The 21,707-nt window shown below is 30.8% G+C and overlaps 1 protein-coding gene across 3 annotated transcripts in view; it reads right to left on the reverse strand.

Moving 5' to 3' along the window:
* LOC143237524 (protein lifeguard 1-like) overlaps nt 1–13,784 on the reverse strand; it is a 162,799-nt gene extending 149,015 nt beyond the window's left edge. For 2 of the 3 annotated variants that reach the window (XR_013020123.1, XM_076476886.1), the window contains exons 1-7: nt 13,511–13,784; nt 10,224–10,364; nt 8,285–8,363; nt 7,666–7,719; nt 3,959–4,049; nt 3,370–3,407; nt 2,203–2,248 (exon numbers count right to left, since the gene is read on the reverse strand). Coding sequence is in view for 2 of the 3 variants with exons in the window: in XM_076476886.1 (XP_076333001.1) it covers nt 2,203–2,248; nt 3,370–3,407; nt 3,959–4,049; nt 7,666–7,719; nt 8,285–8,363; nt 10,224–10,338 (423 nt within the window). In the remaining variant the exon portion in view is untranslated. Of the gene's footprint in view, nt 1–2,202; nt 2,249–3,369; nt 3,408–3,958; nt 4,050–7,665; nt 7,720–8,284; nt 8,364–10,223; nt 10,365–13,289; nt 13,414–13,510 lie in introns of those variants that run through there. The other variant, XM_076476901.1, reaches the window with a different exon arrangement.
* Between the last annotated feature and the right edge of the window lie 7,923 nt (nt 13,785–21,707).

The following is a 21,707-nucleotide window of genomic DNA, read 5'->3' on the forward strand; positions in this document are numbered from 1 at the left end:
ATAATATTTGAACCAACCATTTCATGACAACACACATCATTGCTCAAACAATGGTTAGAATTTTTGAAATGACCTGGAAGGTTTAAAAATAATAAAACTGTTCCTAACTGAGGTTAGCAATCTTTTTCATATAAACTTTTATTCTAAAAAATAGATATTTAACAAACAGAAGGTAACTAAAGTTTCCTGAATTTATCACAGTTCATCGTAACTGTTAGCAGATATTCCGATTTCTAAGAACAACCCAAGAAAAAGACAGGGGACACACACATACAACAGAAAATGACAGGGGGACACACACACACATAGAACAGAAAATTATTTTTAATTGAGGTACAAAGTAGATTTTAAGGACTTACACTGTGAATTTAAAAAAAATACAAAACACTTAACAGTGATAAATAGTTTCTGGTACAAGAAATTAATTATTAAAAATACATTACTGAGGCATTATTACTACTACAAAACTTCTCCCTACTTTTAAATCCACAAATTTGTTCTTTACTTAAAACTGCCCAAAAATACTTCAGTAAATTTAATAGTGTGGACAAGAGAGCATGTTGTTATTATTGAAATTTGTATAAAGGTTCAAGTAAATTTAATAATGTGGAGAAAAGAGCATGTTGTTATTATTGAAATTTTTATAAAGGTTCAGTAAATGTAATAATGTGGACAAGAGAGCATGTTGTTATTATTGAAATTTGTGTAAAGGTTCAAGTAAATGTAATAGTGTGGACAAGAGAGCATGTTGTTATTATTGAAATTTCTATAAAGGTTCAAGTAAATTTAATAATGTGGACAAGAGAGCATGTTGTTATTATTGAAATTTGTATAAAGGTTCAAGTAAATGTAATAATGTGGACAAGAGAGCATGTTGTTATTATTGAAATTTGTATAAAGGTTCAAGTAAATTTAATAATGTGGACAAGGGAGCATGTTGAACCTTTATACAAATTTCAATAATAACAAGTAAATTTAATAGTGTGGACAAGAGAGCATGTTGTTATTATTGAAATTTGTATAAAGGTTCAGTAAATGTAATAATGTGGACAAGAGAGCATGTTGTTATTATTGAAATTTGTATAAAGGTTCAAGTAAATGTAATAATGTGGACAAGAGAGCATGTTGTTATTATTGAAATTTGTATAAAGGTTCAAGTAAATTTAATAATGTGGACAAGGGAGCATGTTGAACCTTTATACAAATTTCAATAATAACAAGTAAATTTAATAGTGTGGACAAGAGAGCATGTTGTTATTATTGAAATTTGTATAAAGGTTCAGTAAATGTAATAATGTGGACAAGAGAGCATGTTGTTATTATTGAAATTTGTATAAAGGTTCAAGTAAATTTAATAATGTGGACAAGAGAGCATGTTGTTATTATTGAAATGTTGTATGAAAAAGGTTCAGTAAATGTAATAATGTGGACAAGAGAGCATGTTGTTATTATTGAAATTTGTATAAAGGTTCAAGTAAATGTAATAATGTGGACAAGAGAGCATGTTGTTATTATTGAAATTTGTATAAAGGTTCAGTAAATGTAATAATGTGGACAAGAGAGCATGTTGTTATTATTGAAATTTGTATAAAGGTTCAAGTAAATTTAATAATGTGGACAAGAGAGCATGTTGTTATTATTGAAATTTGTATAAAGGTTCAAGTAAATGTAATAATGTGGACAAGAGAGCATGTTATTATTGAAATTTGTATAAAGGTTCAAGTAAATTTAATAGTGTGGACAAGAGAGCATGTCGTTATTATTGAAATTTGTATAAAGGTTCAGTAAATGTAATAATGTGGACAAGAGAGCATGTTATTATTGAAATTTGTATATAGGTTCAAGTAAATGTAATAATGTGGACAAGAGAGCATGTTGTTATTATTGAAATTTGTATAAAGGTTCAAGTAAATGTAATAATGTGGACAAGAGAGCATGTTGTTATTATTGAAATTTTTATAAAGGTTCAACATCTAACATTCCTGTTTTTGAAATAATAAAACAGAAAGATAGTAGCTAGTTAACACTATCCATCATCAACTTGACAGCTATTCTAACTGGATGGGATGTGACTGTTACTCTTGTAACAACAGATTAAAATTGTGTGAAAGTAAAAATGTGGAAGAACAGCAAAAGAAATAAAAAGAAATTGGAGGTTTGAAATAAATTAAACATATTGATAAAATTCATATGAAAACTTACAGTACATATTCCAGCTGCCATCATCACTTCATCATGACGATAGTAACTAGGAAAAATTAGAATTTGTTGTTCAATACATTTACTCACAGAATCATAGGAGTTATTATATTCTGTTTCATTAGTTTATCAATATATAAAAATTACAAATTATCTTTAGAAGACAGTACAGGTTTACTGATTATGACTGCTTATTCCAACAGAATGTGGGATATTGTTATTATAACTTTTTCACATGTACTCTGAACAACTGGGGATTCCCAATTAAACTAATTATCTCTGAGCTTCAATTACACCAGTTGAAATCACATTAAATAATAACCAAAATTATGATTAAGTCAATTAATGTCACAAAAACAACTAACTAATCACAATTTGTGGTTCTGGATATTCCAACCATTCATATATTTTAAATTTTTATATTATGATTTATTCTTATTAGTTAATTAGTATTTCTAATTAACATTTTCAATTATTCTCATGCGACAAGAATACACTAATGAGCCCAATGACCGATCAGTAAACTCCACTAATGCACCAACTCTGAACACAATACCATACAATCAGACAACTTATCTTTGTTAAAACTATCAAACTTAGTTTTCTATGGAATTTGTCACTAAACTATTTTTTTTTGTTACAATTAATTTTTCAGAAAAGTGAAAGATATGTATACTAAGAAAAAGCCTCTTTCTTGGCTTCAATAATTTTTCTTTTTATTAGCACAAAACTTGTTAATACTAATAATCTAAAGGTGTATGAACGATGTAATAACAGTATTCAATAACCTACTTGAACAAAGTATCAAACTGAACAAGCAACTAACCAGTGTAAGCACACAATAGCATTTAGTCACCTAGTTTTGTATTTGTTTCTTTGGAATTAAGCACAAGCTACACGACGGGCTATCTGTGCTCTGCCCACCACAGGTTTTGAAGCCCAGTTTCTAGCTGTGCAAGTCTGCAGGCTACTGGAGGGCCCTAGTTTTGTATATCTCTTCAATATCAATTATGTTTCTTGTAATTTAATAAAAGTGTATTCAAAAAGTAACAAATTATCTGCTACAACCAGTTTATAAATGTTACATAGAACCTCAGAAAAGGCATATAGTACAACATCCCAAGATATCTTAACCATCTTACAACAAAACCTGAATTTTAAAATACTCACCTAGCTGTGGTACCAAGTAGAAAGGATTCCAAGAGAGTCTGGAAAAAAAAATCTTATGTCTCACTTCTGTCAAACACGTAATAGATCTTAAGACTTAAGTTTCACACATTTAACCACAGCATCTCTCTCCCAAATAAAAGAAATAGTGTTGTGTTTATGTGATTACTAAACAACCCCAACATCTAATGTCTTCATCTCAATTATCAATGCTATAAAAATAGTAATTATATTCATATATATCTATAAACAGTTCAAGTTTATTACCACACATTATGTTTTTACTTTAAATCACAAAAAGTTACATCCACAAACTACAAGACCCACGTTACACTTGCTGTTTTTTTTTTCATATCTCTTACAGTCAGAGTAAGTTAAAGTACTACAGTAATGAAAACAACACGTTATTTTTAAGTGCAATACAACTATTACTTGCAATAAATAAAGTATTTGTATTTTAAGGTTATTTTCAGTAAAACCAGAAGCATAATTTTGATATGGCCACAAATTACTAATACCAGAAATAAATACAACAAACTGCTAACACATACCAACAACAGAGACCACCCAATACACAATAAAGAATACTTACAAACACCATGAGACAGATGAGGTTCACTGGGAATGTTCTTCTGACTTTGTCACAACACACCAAGACAATCATCATAATAAATACAAGCACCCTGTATAAGGAACAGATATAGAAATGGACACAGATCACTACACTGGGCTTTGGTGAAATTACAGGTTTCTCTCGCACACAGTTTATCCAAACAGTAATTTCTATGAGTTACACATATTGCTTGTTCTTGTTCACATCTTATTAAAATTAATTTTTGAAGAGAAAAAGGTATATTGAATACAACTTTTAAAGACTTCTATTCGCTTTCATGCTGTTTGAATAAACTACAAGTGAAATACACTTTATAAGAACAATTTTCCACGGACCATGTTACTCTTTACTTTCTCCTTCAACTACTGTGGTCCTTCCAACTACCACAGATACACAACTGTGGTCAAATGAATAAACTACAAGTGAAATACACTTTATAAAAACAATTTTCCATGGACCATGTTGCTCTTTACTTTCTCCATCAACTACTGTTGTCCTTCCAACTACCACAGATACACAACTGTGGTCAAATGAATAAACTACAAGTGAAATACACTTTATAAAAACAATTTTCCATGGACCATGTTGCTCTTTACTTTCTCCATCAACTACTGTGGTCCTTCCAACTACCACAGATACACAACTGTGGTCAAATGAATAAACTACAAGTGAAATACACTTTATAAAAACAATTTTCCATGGACCATGTTGCTCTTTACTTTCTCCATCAACTATTATGGTCCTCCCAACTACCACAGATACACAACTGTGGTCAAATTGCTGTTATTACAGTTTTTCAATCACTTTTCTCAGGAAAAATCCCATTGGTATCAGGATATGGATAAAATCAGATAAACTTTTAATCTGCATATTATTTTGTAGATGGTACCAGCTTCATAATAAAAGCATTCAGGTTGGACAATTCTCTTTCATAACAGTTAGCCTCACTTGTGGATTGGGACATTACTCCAGGTTGCATCTGGATGTTGTATCAGAGCCACTAATGTCCCAAGTGGAGAACACTGGTGGCTTCCTTCTTTAAGTTAACAGCCATGTTATGTGAATATCCTTCCTGCAACATAACCCTCCAGCCAGAATGTAATTAAATTATTCTTATAAAGTGCTACACCCTCTGTAACACTTATTTGAACTTCACAACCTTTACAAAGAAGGTTGTTTTCATGAAATCAGAATGCTACAATAAATACTTTACAATGAAGCTACATTGTTTATAGTACTCTACAATTATCTCAATTGTCTATGGTTTTTCCTTGCTATGTAGACAGTTTTTTCAACTACTATTTTCAATAATATGTAAAGTTTTTGTCTTAGGTTGTTTTCTGCAAAGTAAAAGCTGAAATTCTTCTATGATCTATACTGTTTAGCCATCTGGTGGTAATTTATCAACTTACAATACATCTTTACATCTAAAACATACTCATCTAAATATTTAGTACAGTTAAAGTTTGTTTTCACAACACAAAAACAGTATTATTCATACTTTATCACATGAAAAAAAGATTAAAAAAGTGATTTGTTCTGATAGCAAGTAGTTTTTATGTAGAATACAAAATATACTTGTAGTTTTTATGTAGAATACAAAATATACTTGTAGTTTTTATGTAGAATACAAAATATACTTGTAGTTTTTATGTAGAATACAAAATATACTTGTAGTTTTATGTAGAATACAAAATATACTTGTAGTTTTTATGTAGAATACAAAATATACTTGTAGTTTTTATGTAGAATACAAAATATACTTGTAGTTTTTATGTAGAATACAAAATATACTTGTAGTTTTTATGTAGAATACAAAATATACTTGTAGTTTTTATGTAGAATACAAAATATACTTGTAGTTTTTATGTAGAATACAAAATATACTTGTAGTTTTTTATGTAGAATACAAAATATACTTATGTAGTTTTATGTAGAATACAAAATATACTTGTAGTTTTATGTAGAATACAAAATATACTTGTAGTTTTATGTAGAATACAAAATATACTTGTAGTTTTTATGTAGAATACAAAATATACTTGTAGTTTTATGTAGAATACAAAATATACTTGTAGTTTTATGTAGAATACAAAAATATACTTGTAGTTTTTTATGTAGAATACAAAATATACTTGTAGTTTTATGTAGAATCTAAAAAAATATACTTGTAGTTTTTTATGTAGAATACAAAATATACTTGTAGTTTTATGTAGAATACAAAATATACTTATGTAGTTTTTATGTAGAATACAAAATATACTTGTAGTTTTTATGTAGAATACAAAATATACTTGTAGTTTTTTATGTAGAATACAAAATATACTTGTAGTTTTTTATGTAGAATACAAAATATACTTGTAGTTTTATGTAGAATACAAAATATACTTGTAGTTTTTATGTAGAATACAAAATATACTTGTAGTTTTTATGTAGAATACAAAATATACTTGTAGTTTTTATGTAGAATACAAAATATACTTGTAGTTTTTATGTAGAATACAAAATATACTTGTAGTTTTTTATGTAGAATACAAAATATACTTGTAGTTTTTATGTAGAATACAAAATATACTTGTAGTTTTTATGTAGAATACAAAATATACTTGTAGTTTTTATGTAGAATACAAAATATACTTGGGTTCGACATCAAAACTTTTTTTTCAGAGGACAATTTTACACAGAACATGTTGGTTAATAATATATCTATGTGTAGCTTAAGTTTTTGTTTTGTTGGATTTCATGTGAAATGTCACAAAAAGTATCTATGTTTGGTTAAACCATGATGAAAATATAAGTTAGATCAGCATTTAATATAGTAGGAGCTGCTCCACCCTCTGTGGGCAGTGAAGGTCCTTGAGGGTAAAGCAGTGTTTTATTTAAGACTGTGTATTGATTTGTAAATAAAATGTTTACTTCTACACTTTTGTTATCATTTATTATTAATTTTAAAAATTTAATTTCATAATTTCTTTGTCTTTTAAAATGAAAATAAGACAACTTTATATAAGACCAAGTGTGTATTTAATTACATAATAGTTTAGAGATTTAACACAAACACAGTAAGTTGCTAACGGCCTAATTATAATAGAAACAAGTTTATGATAAAAGGCAATAATAAATTACAAACAAAGTTTAATTGAAAAGTACTTCACAGATATAATTAAAGTTCATTAGTAATTATTTTCTGAAATTAATAAATCACATTTTAAGGCATTTTCATAGGTTAGTGGTGGCTTGAACTTTTTTATTCACATCAAGGGAGACTCGGACTAAAAGAGATTGTGTCCACTGGACTAGAGGAATGGTTATCAAGAATACCCACAACAAATTTGTGGTGGTTGTTTCTTTAGAGATGGACCAGACACTACAGTCCAGTGAGTTAACTTACTGAATACGATCGTTAAACATGTTTTTAACTTGATCATTTTATCTCATCTTTTAAATGTTAATATGATGAACATTACTAATTCATTAATTAAGAAAGAATCCTAATGTAAAATCATGATTAATTTAATAAGAAATACTGTCTTATCATGTAAAGCCCCTTATCAAATGACATAGCTTTGAAATGGCAAACTAGTAAACAGTATTACTTAACTCTGTAGTGAGAAGGTTCTAATTATTGAACACTGAAACATCACAAGTGCAAAGTTAAGAAATGGATACTGCTGATGAATACTTACAGTGCTACCCATACGAGCTCCACATGCGAACGAGCAAAGTGATTCACTTTTGGCCTACGAATACAAAATTAAATGTAGATAATACTTCAATGAGATAACCGTACATGAAAATACATAGCAAAAACATAAGTTATAAATCGAATTTCATACGAAACTCGTGCCACATGTGCTTTAAGACTAATTAATTGACACTAAAGTGAAATATATACAAGTTTTGTTTATGTTTACAAGGTTAGTATTACATTAAGAATACATTATGATAATTCTACACACGATAGTCAGTATTAAAAACAATACACTGAATGTAAATGTAAACTTATTTTTTGTGACAAGACCAATGCATATAATTCATTTGTGAGATTCAATAAAAAGTAATAAAAAAACCCTACAAAACTTGGATATCAAACAATTGTAGCTTGAGATAATAAAATCTCATACAAAGATTTTCTGTTAGTTCAAATGAATTGTAGCGTAAACAAGTTTTACTTTAAAATTAACAGATAAACATGTGGTTCTGTAAAAATAACACATCACCATTGTGTCTTACATCTTGGACCTTGTATAGCAGTACTTATGTTTTCCTTCAATTAAAACAAACTTTTGTTCACAAGGTACTTACTCAAAAATGAAAAGACAAATAAAGCCGACAGTAACTGCAAGCTGGACCATAAGAATTCCATAAACCTTCCGGATAAACCCTGTATAAAACATTTCATTACTGAAGGGTGTATGGAATACAAGTTACTTGTACAAGTAACTATTGTCACAATTAAAAACAATTAGCACTAACTAAGCCTAATAAATATTTATTTTACATATGTAAGTAGCTGGAATGGATAGGAAATAACTGAATTGAAGTGAAAATACAAGGTAAAAACAAATTGTTGTATCACAAGTGTTCTATGTATGTTACCCACCAACTGCAAAACACAGACCTCAAGTACTTTGTTAAATAAATGGACAACACACAAAAGATTTGGGATACAACAATTTGCCATTTTTTGTGCAATTACTTAAAGGGTTAGACTTTTAAATAAAAAAAACACATAAAAATAGAATAAAAATAACCACATTCTTGTGATATACATATCATTAAATATAATTTCATAAATACACTCTCAAAACAAACCATTTTTCCCCACCAAGACTTCTTCCCTGTATTTGAACACAGGCTGCACAATTACTGATACTTGATAATTTTGCCTTCCCTTGAGTCAGTAGTTCAAAACTAGTGACAGTAGCAAATATTTTTAAAGTTTCCATAAAAAAAGATGGAGAAATTAAGTTTGAATAGTGAAAATAATCAAAAATAGTAACAAAAAAATTCTGATTGGTTGGTTAATTTATTACCAGCAGACTAAATCTTCGTTTCAAGTAACTTATTGTTTAAATAACTGAAAATAATATCATTTTGAAACACTACTTTTGATTAATTGATTAACTTACACAACAGTAATGGACAATTTTGCTTTTCAAAAGTAATATATCAATTATCCGTGATGATGAGAAAACCCACTTGTAGAGAAAAATATATATTTAAAAATGGCTGGTATAGTTTTTTCTACCAATACCAGCCATTTTAACTTGTATAATATATCAATTAAATGATTGAATTACTCAACTTTTCACCATCTCTGACTGGTGACAACAGTATCACAGCAACAAAACCTAACAACCAATATGGACCATCTCTGACTGGTTGACAAAAGTATCATAGCAACAAAACCTAACAACCAATATGGACCATCTCCAACTGGTTGACAAAAGTATCATAGCAACAAAACCTAACAACCAATATGGACCATCTCTGACTGGTTGACAAAAGTATCATAGCAACAAAACCTAACAACCAATATGGACCATCTCTGACTGGTTGACAAAAGTATCATAGCAACAAAACCTAACAACCAGTATGGACCATCTCTGACTGATGACAAAAGTATCATAGCAACAAAACCTAACAACCAGTATGGACCATCTCTGACTGGCTGACAACAGTATCATAGCAATAAAACCTAACAACCAGTATGGTTTCTTCTTCCCTATTATACAACTTCCATTTTTTGTTTTTTCTCCTTTCCTGTTACAGGTGTTTCTCCTTCTTCCCTATTATACTACTTCCCTTTTTGTTTTTTTCTCCTTTCCTGTTACAGGTGTTTCTCCTTCCCTATTATACTACTTCCATTTTTGTTTTTTTCTCCTTTCCTGTTACAGGTGTTTCTCCTTCTTCCCTATTATAATACTTCACTTTTTGTTTTTTCTCCTTTCCTGTTACAGGTGTTTCTTCTCTTTTTCCACAACCTGATATTTTTCTCAAATTGTTAAATTCTCAAAATTATTTGCCCACCTTTTTGTCACTTGTTAAAATATTTATCTTTGAATAATTTAAAAAGATGATTACTGAACCAGGGTGGGTGGGGGTGAGTGAAAAATACTATATGAAATTGTATAGTGAATAAAAACTAAGTACATTCATATAGATATGCTGAATGGATAAAAAAGAATTACTGTTGTCACAGTTTTTGGTTTTTTATAAGAGAGAAGACAATTTAACTTACCCATTCGAATAGCTTTTTCAGAAAATGCATTTTCGATTCCTTCCAGTGGACTGTTATTGGCTGCCGTATTGTCATATTCCTGGCCATAACCAAATGTTCCTGGCATTGTATTCATCCTATGTTCAGTCTGCCCAAGTCTAACTATATTGTAAAAATGTTGAAGCCCTCAAAATGGATATGCAATGCATTGGAGAAGTTTTTTAAAATGTTTAGAAGTAAGCACACCTCTCACATTTACTACAAACCAAAATGAAAACCTCTTCTGAAATATACATTATGACCAAACTACATTTTACAAGTATTCAGTGTTACAATTCTAAAATCAAAAACTACCTAATATACTACAAGTTTATTTATGATGATATGTACGTGTGTAAAGTTTGTCACCTCGTGACTTAAAGGTTCACCTCTTGACTAACTTGTCAGTCTAAATAAACTATCATTCAACTAATACGTTTAGAAATTCCAGTTTCTTTCTTTTGTTTATTAACTCCTTAAATTTTAGGCTAAAATAACAGTAATTTCACCAGAAACCACTTCTAGAAACAAAAACTAACTTGAACTTTAGAATCTGAAATCACACAATGATTATAACTAATATAGACTTCCAAGTGGAAAACCTACTGGAACACAGAGCCATTACTATGTTTATGTACAATGCATAATTGATTCAAATTTATATTAATTAGTTGATGTTGTATTCCAGAGGCTTATTCATTCAGAAAACGTTCCAAAAGATATCATGTGGTTATCTTTCCAAATCTTCTGGTCAATTTACAAGTTCAAATATTAACCATAAAATAGAGATTTTCACAGTAGGATTTACATGTTGCCTCATAAGAGTAATTACAATGATATTAATACAAATAATTGGATGAAATAATTCATTTTGTATGTAAAATGCAAAGAAAATTCAAGCAGCATTTGGTATAATTCAATCATAAATTGAGGGTACTTCTGTTTAAATAGTTTGTTAAATTGAGGGTACTTCTGTTTAAATATTTTGTTACTCAAGTTATTATGGAAACTATAACCAACAAAGTCATAAACCAAAAAGCAAGTTGGTGCACAAACAGCTAAGGAAAATGTGCTTTAAAGCTAATAGGTACCTTTACCATCAGTTTTTCTAGGGTTAACAGTTATTATTGTTAATTCAGAGAACTAAAACAGACAAGGAACAGGCTTAGGAAGTTCATTATTTTATTATTCTGAACACACCCAGACTTCACATCACAAACAGAAAATGTTCCATCTTCTTTATTAAATGCAGACACACATTGCAAGAGACATTTTCTAAAATACTGAAAATCCTTGTATTTAATTTTAACAGCTACAATATACTCCAACTTTCCCATCTGTATATCGGTTTTTAAAATTTAAGCCTAAGAATCAACTGATAATGCATTAAGTTTATCAGCAATAGTACAGACTAGTACAAAACAATAATACAGTGTATAACATTGTACTCTCTTATCCATACAACTGTTTCTAATGAGACAGGTCAGTTTTATTTCTGCTTAATAATTCTACAACAATTTATTCCACGTAAATAGTGGTAACACAAGAAATGTGTTTGTTCACATCGCAGACAAGTACAGAGTGGGCAAAAAAGTCTGGGCACCCCCTTCCCCTTAAATAAAGATAGTGTACATGAAAGAAATAAGTTATTGACACTCTGACATAGGCTAACAAGAGTTTTAATAAATTAACTAAGATGTCTGTTTATTAGCTTTCATTTTTATGACATAGTACGATACATTTCTGTGCAAGATGTCATGTCCTCATTAGTATATTAGTGGTAAGTTTAGCAAACCTTTAAACTATTGTTTCAAAGCATCAGTTGTTGCATATCATTCGTCTGCCACAACTGTTATTGTGAAAAACTAAACTGTTAACATGAATTTTAAATAAGGGATGTCCAGAATTTTTGCACACCTTTATGTATAATACTGGTACCACTTAAATATATATATTAAACTGAACATTTTTGTATTAATCAAAATTATTAATGAGAAATCATAGTGACAATATTTCCATTACAAGAATATTCAAATACAGTTATAGCTAGAAACACCTGATCAATTTTAATGCAATAATTAATTAAACCATGATTTTAAATTAACAGTTACTTTATGCAGTACTAACTGAGGAAACTGATAATCCTAAATTCTGTAATAAATTGTATTTTTGGTGGTCATTTCAAATCAACCTCTAGAAAAAACAACAACTCTTTTTTTTCAATAGTAAATGTTTAAAGTATATTTATAATCACAATTTACAAGGATGAAAAATCACAACTTTCATTACACCCGTGTCTCAACCCTGAATGTAGATGTTGATTGTTACTAGTCATTTGTAACATTAAGTTATGTATGGCTTGGCATTCCTGTCAAATATTATATATTAATTTGTTGCCTCAAATTATCAGTATACTGGAAATAAAGCTTTATTCCCGAGGGTTTTTTTGTTCAATAACTTACATTTATTAAATGTTAAAATACATTATTTTTCTAAGTATGACAAAACTTTGTAGCATTATACTGATAACATTGTAAAAACTTTCTAAAAATATCATTTTATTAGTATTACTTTGGATAATTAAACCTTTAGATCAGTGATCATTAAACTTTATTTTACAGATATCACCTTAATTATTCCATAAAAAACTTCAAGGAAGACCTTGAAAAACTTCATAGAAATGTTCTTTTATTTAATTAATTGTAGAGAAGTATAGTTAACTTTAAATTAATTATCTGTCCATTTATTTCTTCAACTGATATTACAATAATGGTACTACATTTCTAATAAAACAATTCATTATTAAAAACACACCACAGTAACAACTGTAAACGTGTTCAATCAAACGTTTCAGCGCATAAAGTTTAATCTGCAATTATACACCTAAAAATACACACGGTTCTTAAAAATCCATCATCGTTAATTAACAGTAATATTAACCAGTGTTCTCTTACTACTACTCAGTCGTTTAGTTTAGGTGTCGCAACTTCTGCCATTTTAACAGTTTTAAAGAATACACTTATAATATCAGTAGCAGCCATACGTTACTTTTGTTCACTTCAATTTAGGCTTAGCTGGTTAACTCACGATCTTTCGACTGCTTCAATTCGCACACTTGCCTACAATACCAGTAGTACTTAATTTTCACTGTAGTACAAGGCAGTCACATTACAATATAAGTAAAACTACCGACAATAACATAACATCTTAATAATAATATCCGACGTAACTTCAAACATTTTAAGTTATTTAAAGTTGGGTAAGCATACCTTCTGTTCAATTTCAAATCCAACCAGAAACGATGATAACTTACACAGTTCTTATTTTTACAAAATTCACCGTTTTGTAAAACTTTATCTTTTACAAAAAGCCTAATTACGTAAACAGCTCTAGTGTTTTCGATTATTATCGAATAAATAATCCTTGGTTCCCAGAATTCAGAAATAAGAAAATTACAGAATGCGTCATCACATGAATGTTAGACTAGAGTACAATAAACTACCTCGACGTCACCTAGGTTAGCATAATAAACATGTACATACTCATTAGTTTTAGACCTACACCACTCAGTGACGCTGTTATCTATTGTTATAATAATTTAATTTGACTTAATATATTTAACGTGCATATTTCGAGTGGATGAGGCCAATAGAATGGATTGGGCGGGCTACAAAGATGGGTCACGGTTTTCGTTATTCAAGTTAGAACCAGCGAAAATAAATTTATCTCGACAAAGAGACTCAATCTTTAATATAAAAATAATTGAAAAAACACAAACTTAAATGCCAAAAGTATTCACTTTTCATTAGGATTCAGCAACGAAGATGCTGAGTTTAGGGGGTTAATGCCCCCAGTGGCTCAGCGGAATGTCTGCGGACTTACAACGCTAAAAACCGGGTTTTAATACCTGTGGTGGGCAGAGCACAGATAGCCCATTGTGTAGGTTTGTGCTTAATTCAAAACAACAACAACAATTAGATGGTTAATCAGACTGTACATTCCTCTTGCAAAATTTAGAAGTACTTCGTGATGGTGAGAAACTCACTTGAAGTAAAATTTATTCTCAAGACGGCTAGTATGGGTATTAGTACTTTAATTAAAATAAAGAACAGAATAACGTTTCAACCTTCTTAGGTCATCTTCAATTTTGTTAACCTGAAGTTGCACAACTCCAAAGTCAGTATTTAGCTTTACCTAGGCCAATATTTTAGTCATAAGAGCATTTATAATTATTTTTGACATAATATGTCAATAAGTCATTTAACATTTTATTAACTTAATCACTAGCTGGCGATTTGATTATGTACTCTTCAAACAGAAAGGTTGAGTTTCGGTTACACAGATTACTGGGGGTCTTATTCTGTCACGCGTCCTCAGTCTCTGTGAACACTTTCCCTTACACATCTTTTATATTTTTAAATCAAAGCACGTGAGGTCAGAAAGGATATTAATCGGCGCGAGGCCTGTAATAAGGTAGTAGTATTGATGTTGTATTGTTGAATCTTGCTATCTTCCTTCTCTTTAACTTTCAGGCCCGGTATGATCAGGTCGTTAAGACCCTCAACTCGTAATCTGAGGGTCGTGGGTTCGAATCTCCGTCATACCGAACATGCTTGCCCTTTCAGTTGTGAAGGGCGTTATAATGATCGGTCAATCCCATTATTCTTTGGTAAAAGAGTAGCTCAAGAATTGGTGGTGGGTAATGATGACTAGCTGCCTTCCCTCTAGTCTTACACTGCTAAATTAGAGACGGCTAGCGCAGATAGTTCTCGCATAGCGTTGCGTGACATTCAAAACAAACAGAAACAAAAGGTGTGTAAGAACAGCCCGCAAAAAAAATATATATGTATATATCTTAACTGAAAATAGAATATTTTTTATCAAGACCTATATAAATCTAGCCTGAAATCTTTATAATATACTCTATTAATAATAACAGTGATAAATACTCGAGTAACTTTAGTCATATAACGCATTTATGTGGCCACGTGAGACACTTGGAACGAACAAGTAGATGCTGTATAAACATGTAAAAAAAAGTTGAGAAGACATGATAAAAAGTCTCACGTGTGATGTTTTCAGACGGTGAAACCATTAAGTAGACTGTAGTTGAGTGGATGAACCTTTACCCTTTAGGATTACCTGTGACTACACACGATGATGTGGCCTCGTGCAAGGTATGAGGTAAAATGACGAAAATAGTATGAATATTTCTGCAAATTAAGTTATGAGATAAAATGACGAAAATAATATGAATATTTCTGCAAATTAAGTTATGAGATAAAATGACGAAAATAGTATGAATATCTCTGCTAATTAAGTTATGAGATAAAATGACGAAAATAGTTTGAATATCTCTTCTACTTAAGTTATGAGATAAAATGACGAAAATAGTATGAATATCTCTTCTACTTAAGTTATGGGATAAAATGACGAAAATAGTATGAATATCTTTGCTAATTAAGTTATGAGATAAAATGACGAAAATAGTATGAATATCTCTGCTAATTAAATTATGGGATAAAATGACGAAAATAGTATCAATATCTCTTCTACTTAAGTTATGAGATAAAATGACGAAAATAGTTTGAATATCTCTGCTAATTAAGTTATTGGATAAAATGACGAAAATAGTATGAATATCTCTTCTACTTAAGTTATGGGATAAAATGACGAAAATAGTATGAATATTTCTGCAAATTAAGTTATGAGATAAAATGACGAAAATAGTATGAATATCTCTGCTAATTAATATCTAATTAAATTATGAGATAAAATAACGAAAATAGTTTGAATATCTCTGCTAATTAAGTTATTGGATAACGTTCACTTATGTAGCAAGTAAACGAGCCTATAAATGTGTCCCTAAAGAGTTTGATTGTAAGCACAAAGCTGAGCTTTCTGTGGGTATCGAAACCCGATTTCTGATATGATGAGCTTTCAACAGCCATCGGGAGTGCTGTAATGAGTTCATGTTCAACGTAAAGCTACATTATGGACTACATTTGTCGTACCAACAGCGGGTATCGAAACCCGGTTTATAGAGTTATAAGTCTTGAGATTTACCACTGTGTCACTAGGGGGCCTCTAAAGAGTTTTAAAATCTTAAAAGGCAATAATATGATTTTTTTAGTAAACTCTAATTATAAATTCAACCTGCATTTTCTATTAACTAAGATTTACTGTTATTTATTGTTAATAAGAAATTATCACTGAAATTATTTTTAAAAAAGCCCTAGAATAAAAAAAGAATGAAAATTTTATTAGATGTTGTGAAAAATGTGGATATTAAAAGTAGTTTTATTCGAAACATTAAGAAATATATAATTTAATCATTTTGTATACAGATTGCAATAATATTCGGTCCAAGCATAGCCTAGTTTTTAGTGTACTGGAGTGGGACATGAGGGACCGGGTTCGATCTGTGGTGTTTAAAACACATTTTCACTTTCAGTTATGGAAAAGTTATAAGAGTGACAGATCAAGCTATTAGGTTAATTGTGAGCGATTCAGACGGCAGGTGCTGTCCAGTGGTTATCTTTACAGTTCACTTCAAAATCAAGGACGACCATACCTGAATCACAGGGCAGGTGCTGTCGAGTGGCTATCTTTACTGTTCACTTCAAATTCAGGGACGACTATACCTGAATCACAGGGCAGGTGCTGTCAATTGATTAATTATCTTTATTCGAAAAACGAAAAACAAACAAGCAGACAATTTGGACTGAAAAATCATTATATGTTTCGTCTCCATCAAATACTTTAATGAATTCATTATCAACTTATAAATAACTGACGTTGAAATTTTGCTCATGTTTGTAATACTTGTCTCACCGCTGTAACTTTCTGAAAACGTTTTAAGTTCTAACGAAATCGTATCTTACTTATTATTTTACGATAAAACTTGTTTGGTATTCCGCTAAGAAGAAGATATCTTCTGGCACGTTCAATGAGATTACCTGAACGTCTGAGCTGACAGTGAAGAGTCTGCGAGCCAGCCAAGCATGAGAAGCAGTTCTCTGAGAAGAGAATGGATCGCCCATGTATGTAACAACACTACACTAATCATTTCAATGTACAAGACACATTCAATGGATTAATGGTGAATAGGAATCGATAGCGCAGACTTCGACTGTCTCTCATTTCTAGCTGCCGGAACTAATTTACTTTTTATGACAAGCATTGCATGTTACTTGAAATATTTAACAAAGATACAAAGTGATATATCAGCTTCCAGGAAACGAACGCGACGTTACTGATTAAAATAAAAGCTACAAACATTTCAGTGATAAGTATTTACTGTTCGATGTTGAAGAAAAATTTGTGTGAAAATAATTTAATTTTAATATTATTTTGAAGACTCTCCCTTACCTAAACTTAAAGGAGCGCAGGAGAACGAAAATAAATGTTTAATGGATGAAGGAAAAAGAGTGACTTGTTATGGTGTGAAAGTGTTTTCCAAGATGGCAAATCATGGCTATAACGCATTATACTTGTCATAAAACATTAATATAAGACCTGTTATATTTTTAATGGTACATTATTTATCTAGACAAGATAAAGAATGTAACGATAAATATATAATAGGCCTAATACTTAATGTTTTTTGACTAATATATTAATAAGTGAGTTACTGTTCAGAGCGCCACCCAGTGGCACAGCGACATGTCTGCGGACCCACATCTGTAAAAACTAGGTTTCGATACCAGTAGTACAGTTGAATGATAAGGGCTGTCTGCGAGTGTTTTATTTTGATTTCAAAGTGTAGTAAAGTGAGTGATACGGTTCAGATGAATCAATAGGTTCTTTGTTGTCTTTAAAATACTCGTATGTACGTATATGTACATTAACGTTGTTCTTTACCAAATGTGTTTTACTATATAGCTACCTTACCCAGGAAAAAGAGCATGTGATACCAGGAAAGGATGATGAAGAACATATCCACGTTTCGTGGACCTACTTCTAAAACTACGTATATGACTAGAAACAAGTATGTAGGAAAAAAATGGAAAACAATATACGTGCACAGGAAAACTTGCATTATCAAACAATAGAAGTGTCTGTTTGTTGTTAAACACAAAACTACACCAAGGACATCGAAATCCGGATTCTAGAGTTGTATTTTCACAGACATACCGCTGTATCACTGGAAGGAGAGAAGTCACTCAACAAATACATTTGTGTCATGGCTGTGTGTATGTGTGTATTTTGTTTTTAAAGGTCTTAATAAAAATACGTAGTATTTTAAATTTGATTATATGTACTGTAATATGTTCAAGACATGTGTATCGGTATTATGTTCAGGTTATTTGTACCGTAATATGTTCAAGGCATGAGTATCGGTATTATGTTCAGATTATGTGTATCAGTATTATGTTCAAGTCATGAGTATTGGTATTATGTTCAGATTATGTGTAACGGTATTATGTTCAGGTTATGTGTAACGGTATTATATTCAGGTTATGTGTATCGGTATTATGTTCAGTTTATGTGTAACGGTATTATATTCAGGTTATGTGTATCGGTATTATGTTCAGGTTATGTGTAACGGTATTATGTTTAGGTTATGTGTGTATTACAGGTTATGTGTAACGGTATTATGTTCAGGTTATGTGTAACGGTATTATATTCAGGTTATGTGTATCGGTATTATGTTCAGGTTATGTGTATCGGTATTATGTTCAGGTTATGTGTATCGGTATTATGTGTATTAAAAGTAATTCATTATCCTGTCATTTTTCTTTAAAATTGATTTCTTTAATTATGTTACTGATGTTTATATGATTTGAATATTATTATTATTTTATTAATATTTGACCTATAACCCTAGTGTTCATTGTTAGCCAAGTATTAAAAATTATTTCCTTAGCTGACCAAACGTTATTACACGGATTGCTGGTGAAGATACGTTCACCAATATAGGTCTTTACATTCGACTGAGTACATTCTAATTAGTAATTCGCGTAGAATGTGATCTATATTGTCTTACGATGTTACCAGTAAACCCTCTGGCATGATTTTCTGAAAGAAATGACCCTCCCAGATATCATATCTATCTATTTAGTCGCCAACCCATGGCTCATAGGCAAAGTCGGTGGACCAAAGAACCGTAACATTTGATAATGAATGTTGAAAGGTTTTAAACCATCAGCCCAAACTTTCAAAATTCATGATCGAACACATTACTAATAATGTGCTGTTTCTTATGTTATACGTTTATCTTGACGTTGGGACTAAATAAACAAGGCAGCTTTTAATCACGATAATACAAAGCTCACAATAAAACGTACTGCAGTATAAAATTAATCACTTCTTTACCACAAAATTCTTCTCTTCTAAGGAGTCATATGCCAAGATTTAGCTTCACCACAAAATAAAGAAAATCTTCGGTGTCACAACATTGGTCAGTTCAATCCAAACATCATTTAATTATGTTCACAAGCAACTTGTAGTAACTTAGGTAGAAGGATATTTCAATCTACAGTTAATCCATATTTTGATGTTTATATTAAATAGTGTATCAGGAATACTTTATGTTTACTTATAGTTTGGAATATGACAAACAATGCTATAAATTCACACCGTAGGAATTTTGTTTAATATAAACATGAAAACGATAAACTGTGGAATACATAGAAATTAGTTACACATTTTATATCGAAAACAAACTGTTTTGTCTCCTGCTACATGAGTTGGTTTTCACCAAATCTACTGTAAATTACAACTTGCTGATACTTAAAAAAGTCTCTTATGTTTACTAATAAAGCTGTAAGGAGAAATTAAATATTACATACAATAAGAACAGTTTTTGTTTTTGAAATTCGCGCAAAGCTACTCGAGGACCATCTGTGCTAGCCGTCCCTAATTTAGCAGTGTAAGACTAGAGGGAAGGCAGCTAGTCATCACCACTCACCGCCAACTCTTGGGCTACTCTTTTACCAACGAATAGCGGGATTGACCGTCAACTTATAACGCCCCCACGGCTGAAAGGACGAGCATGTTTGGTGCGACCGGGATTCGAACCCGCGACCCTCAGATTACGAGTCGAACGCCTTAACACACTTGTCCATGCCGTGCCTCAGTAAGAACATCCACAAGTTTTGATTTGTTGATAGCAGACTCCCAACTCTTCACAAGTGAAAAATATCTCATTGGAAAATTTAGTGCTGAATGTTTCGTGTCTATAAAAATCTTACGAACTCATGACTAGTAGGTAGCAGTTCTGAATTTGTGTCGAAGCAAATAAATAATTGATTTACTTTTTATAGTCCTGATTTGTAGAACTAACTTTGATCAGAAGATGTTAGTGAATAAACTGAGAAAAATAATTGTACGTACATTAGCTTCGAACAACAGCGACATCTATATCTTTTTTATATAAGTGTGTGAGTGAGTATTTTGTTGAGGAGTATGCGTGCCTAATATGAGGCGACATCTGTGAGATCAGTATGTACCACTTGATAAATAATCATCGTTTGGCGGAATTCTGAAGATCTGCAAAAAAAAAACCAAAAAAAAAAACCATGATCGAACATTTCGTGTTGTCAATTTATTACTGTGTTTATTTAATAATACTCCCGTTTTATTAATTAGCAGCTACAGATTGCAAACGAATGAAAAATATATATATATCAGTCAATAAAACATAATTCTTCAAAAGTAACGAATTAAATTTTGTTTCCATTTCTATATTAGGTAATCAGGAAAACATTTACGAAACAAAGAAAATAAATACCAGTGAGCAACTGAAGTTAAATATACACGTAGTGCTCTAAAAGATTGGACACTACAAGACAGACGTAAACCTAATTTAGAAATAAAAACTGATATCGATTGGCCAGAACTTTCAATAACAACAACAACAAAATCGACTAAATCAAAGAATGAAATTAAAAAAAAAAAACAACTATAAGTTTTGTTTGTTAGTTTTGTTCATTAGGGACCGGCATTGAAGTAAGTTTCTTTTGTTCATTAGGGACCGGCATTGAAGTAAGTTTCTTTTGTTCATTAGGGACCAACATTGAAGTAAGTTTCTTTTGTTCATTAGGGACCGGCATTGAAGTAAGTTTCTTTTGTTCATTAGGGACCGACATTATAGTAAGTTTCTTTTGTTCATTAGGGACCGACATTATAGTAAGTTTCTTTTGTTCATTAGGGACCGACATTGAAGTAAGTTTCTTTTGTTCATTAAGAACCGGCATTGAAGTAAGTTTCTTTTGTTCATTAGGGACCGGCATTGAAGTAAGTTTCTTTTGTTCATTAAGAACCGGCATTGAAGTAAGTTTCTTTTGTTCATTAGGGACCGGCATTGAAGTAAGTTTCTTTTGTTCATTAGGGACCGGCATTGAAGTAAGTTTCTTTTGTTCATTAGGGACCGGCATTATAGTAAGTTTCTTTTGTTCATTAGGGACCGACATTGAAGTAAGTTTATTTTCATTGGCATTCTTAAAGATTCCTTTTTCATTA

Source organism: Tachypleus tridentatus, chromosome 2 (assembly GCF_004210375.1).
Source record: "Tachypleus tridentatus isolate NWPU-2018 chromosome 2, ASM421037v1, whole genome shotgun sequence".
Classification (NCBI taxonomy): domain Eukaryota; kingdom Metazoa; phylum Arthropoda; class Merostomata; order Xiphosura; family Limulidae; genus Tachypleus; species Tachypleus tridentatus.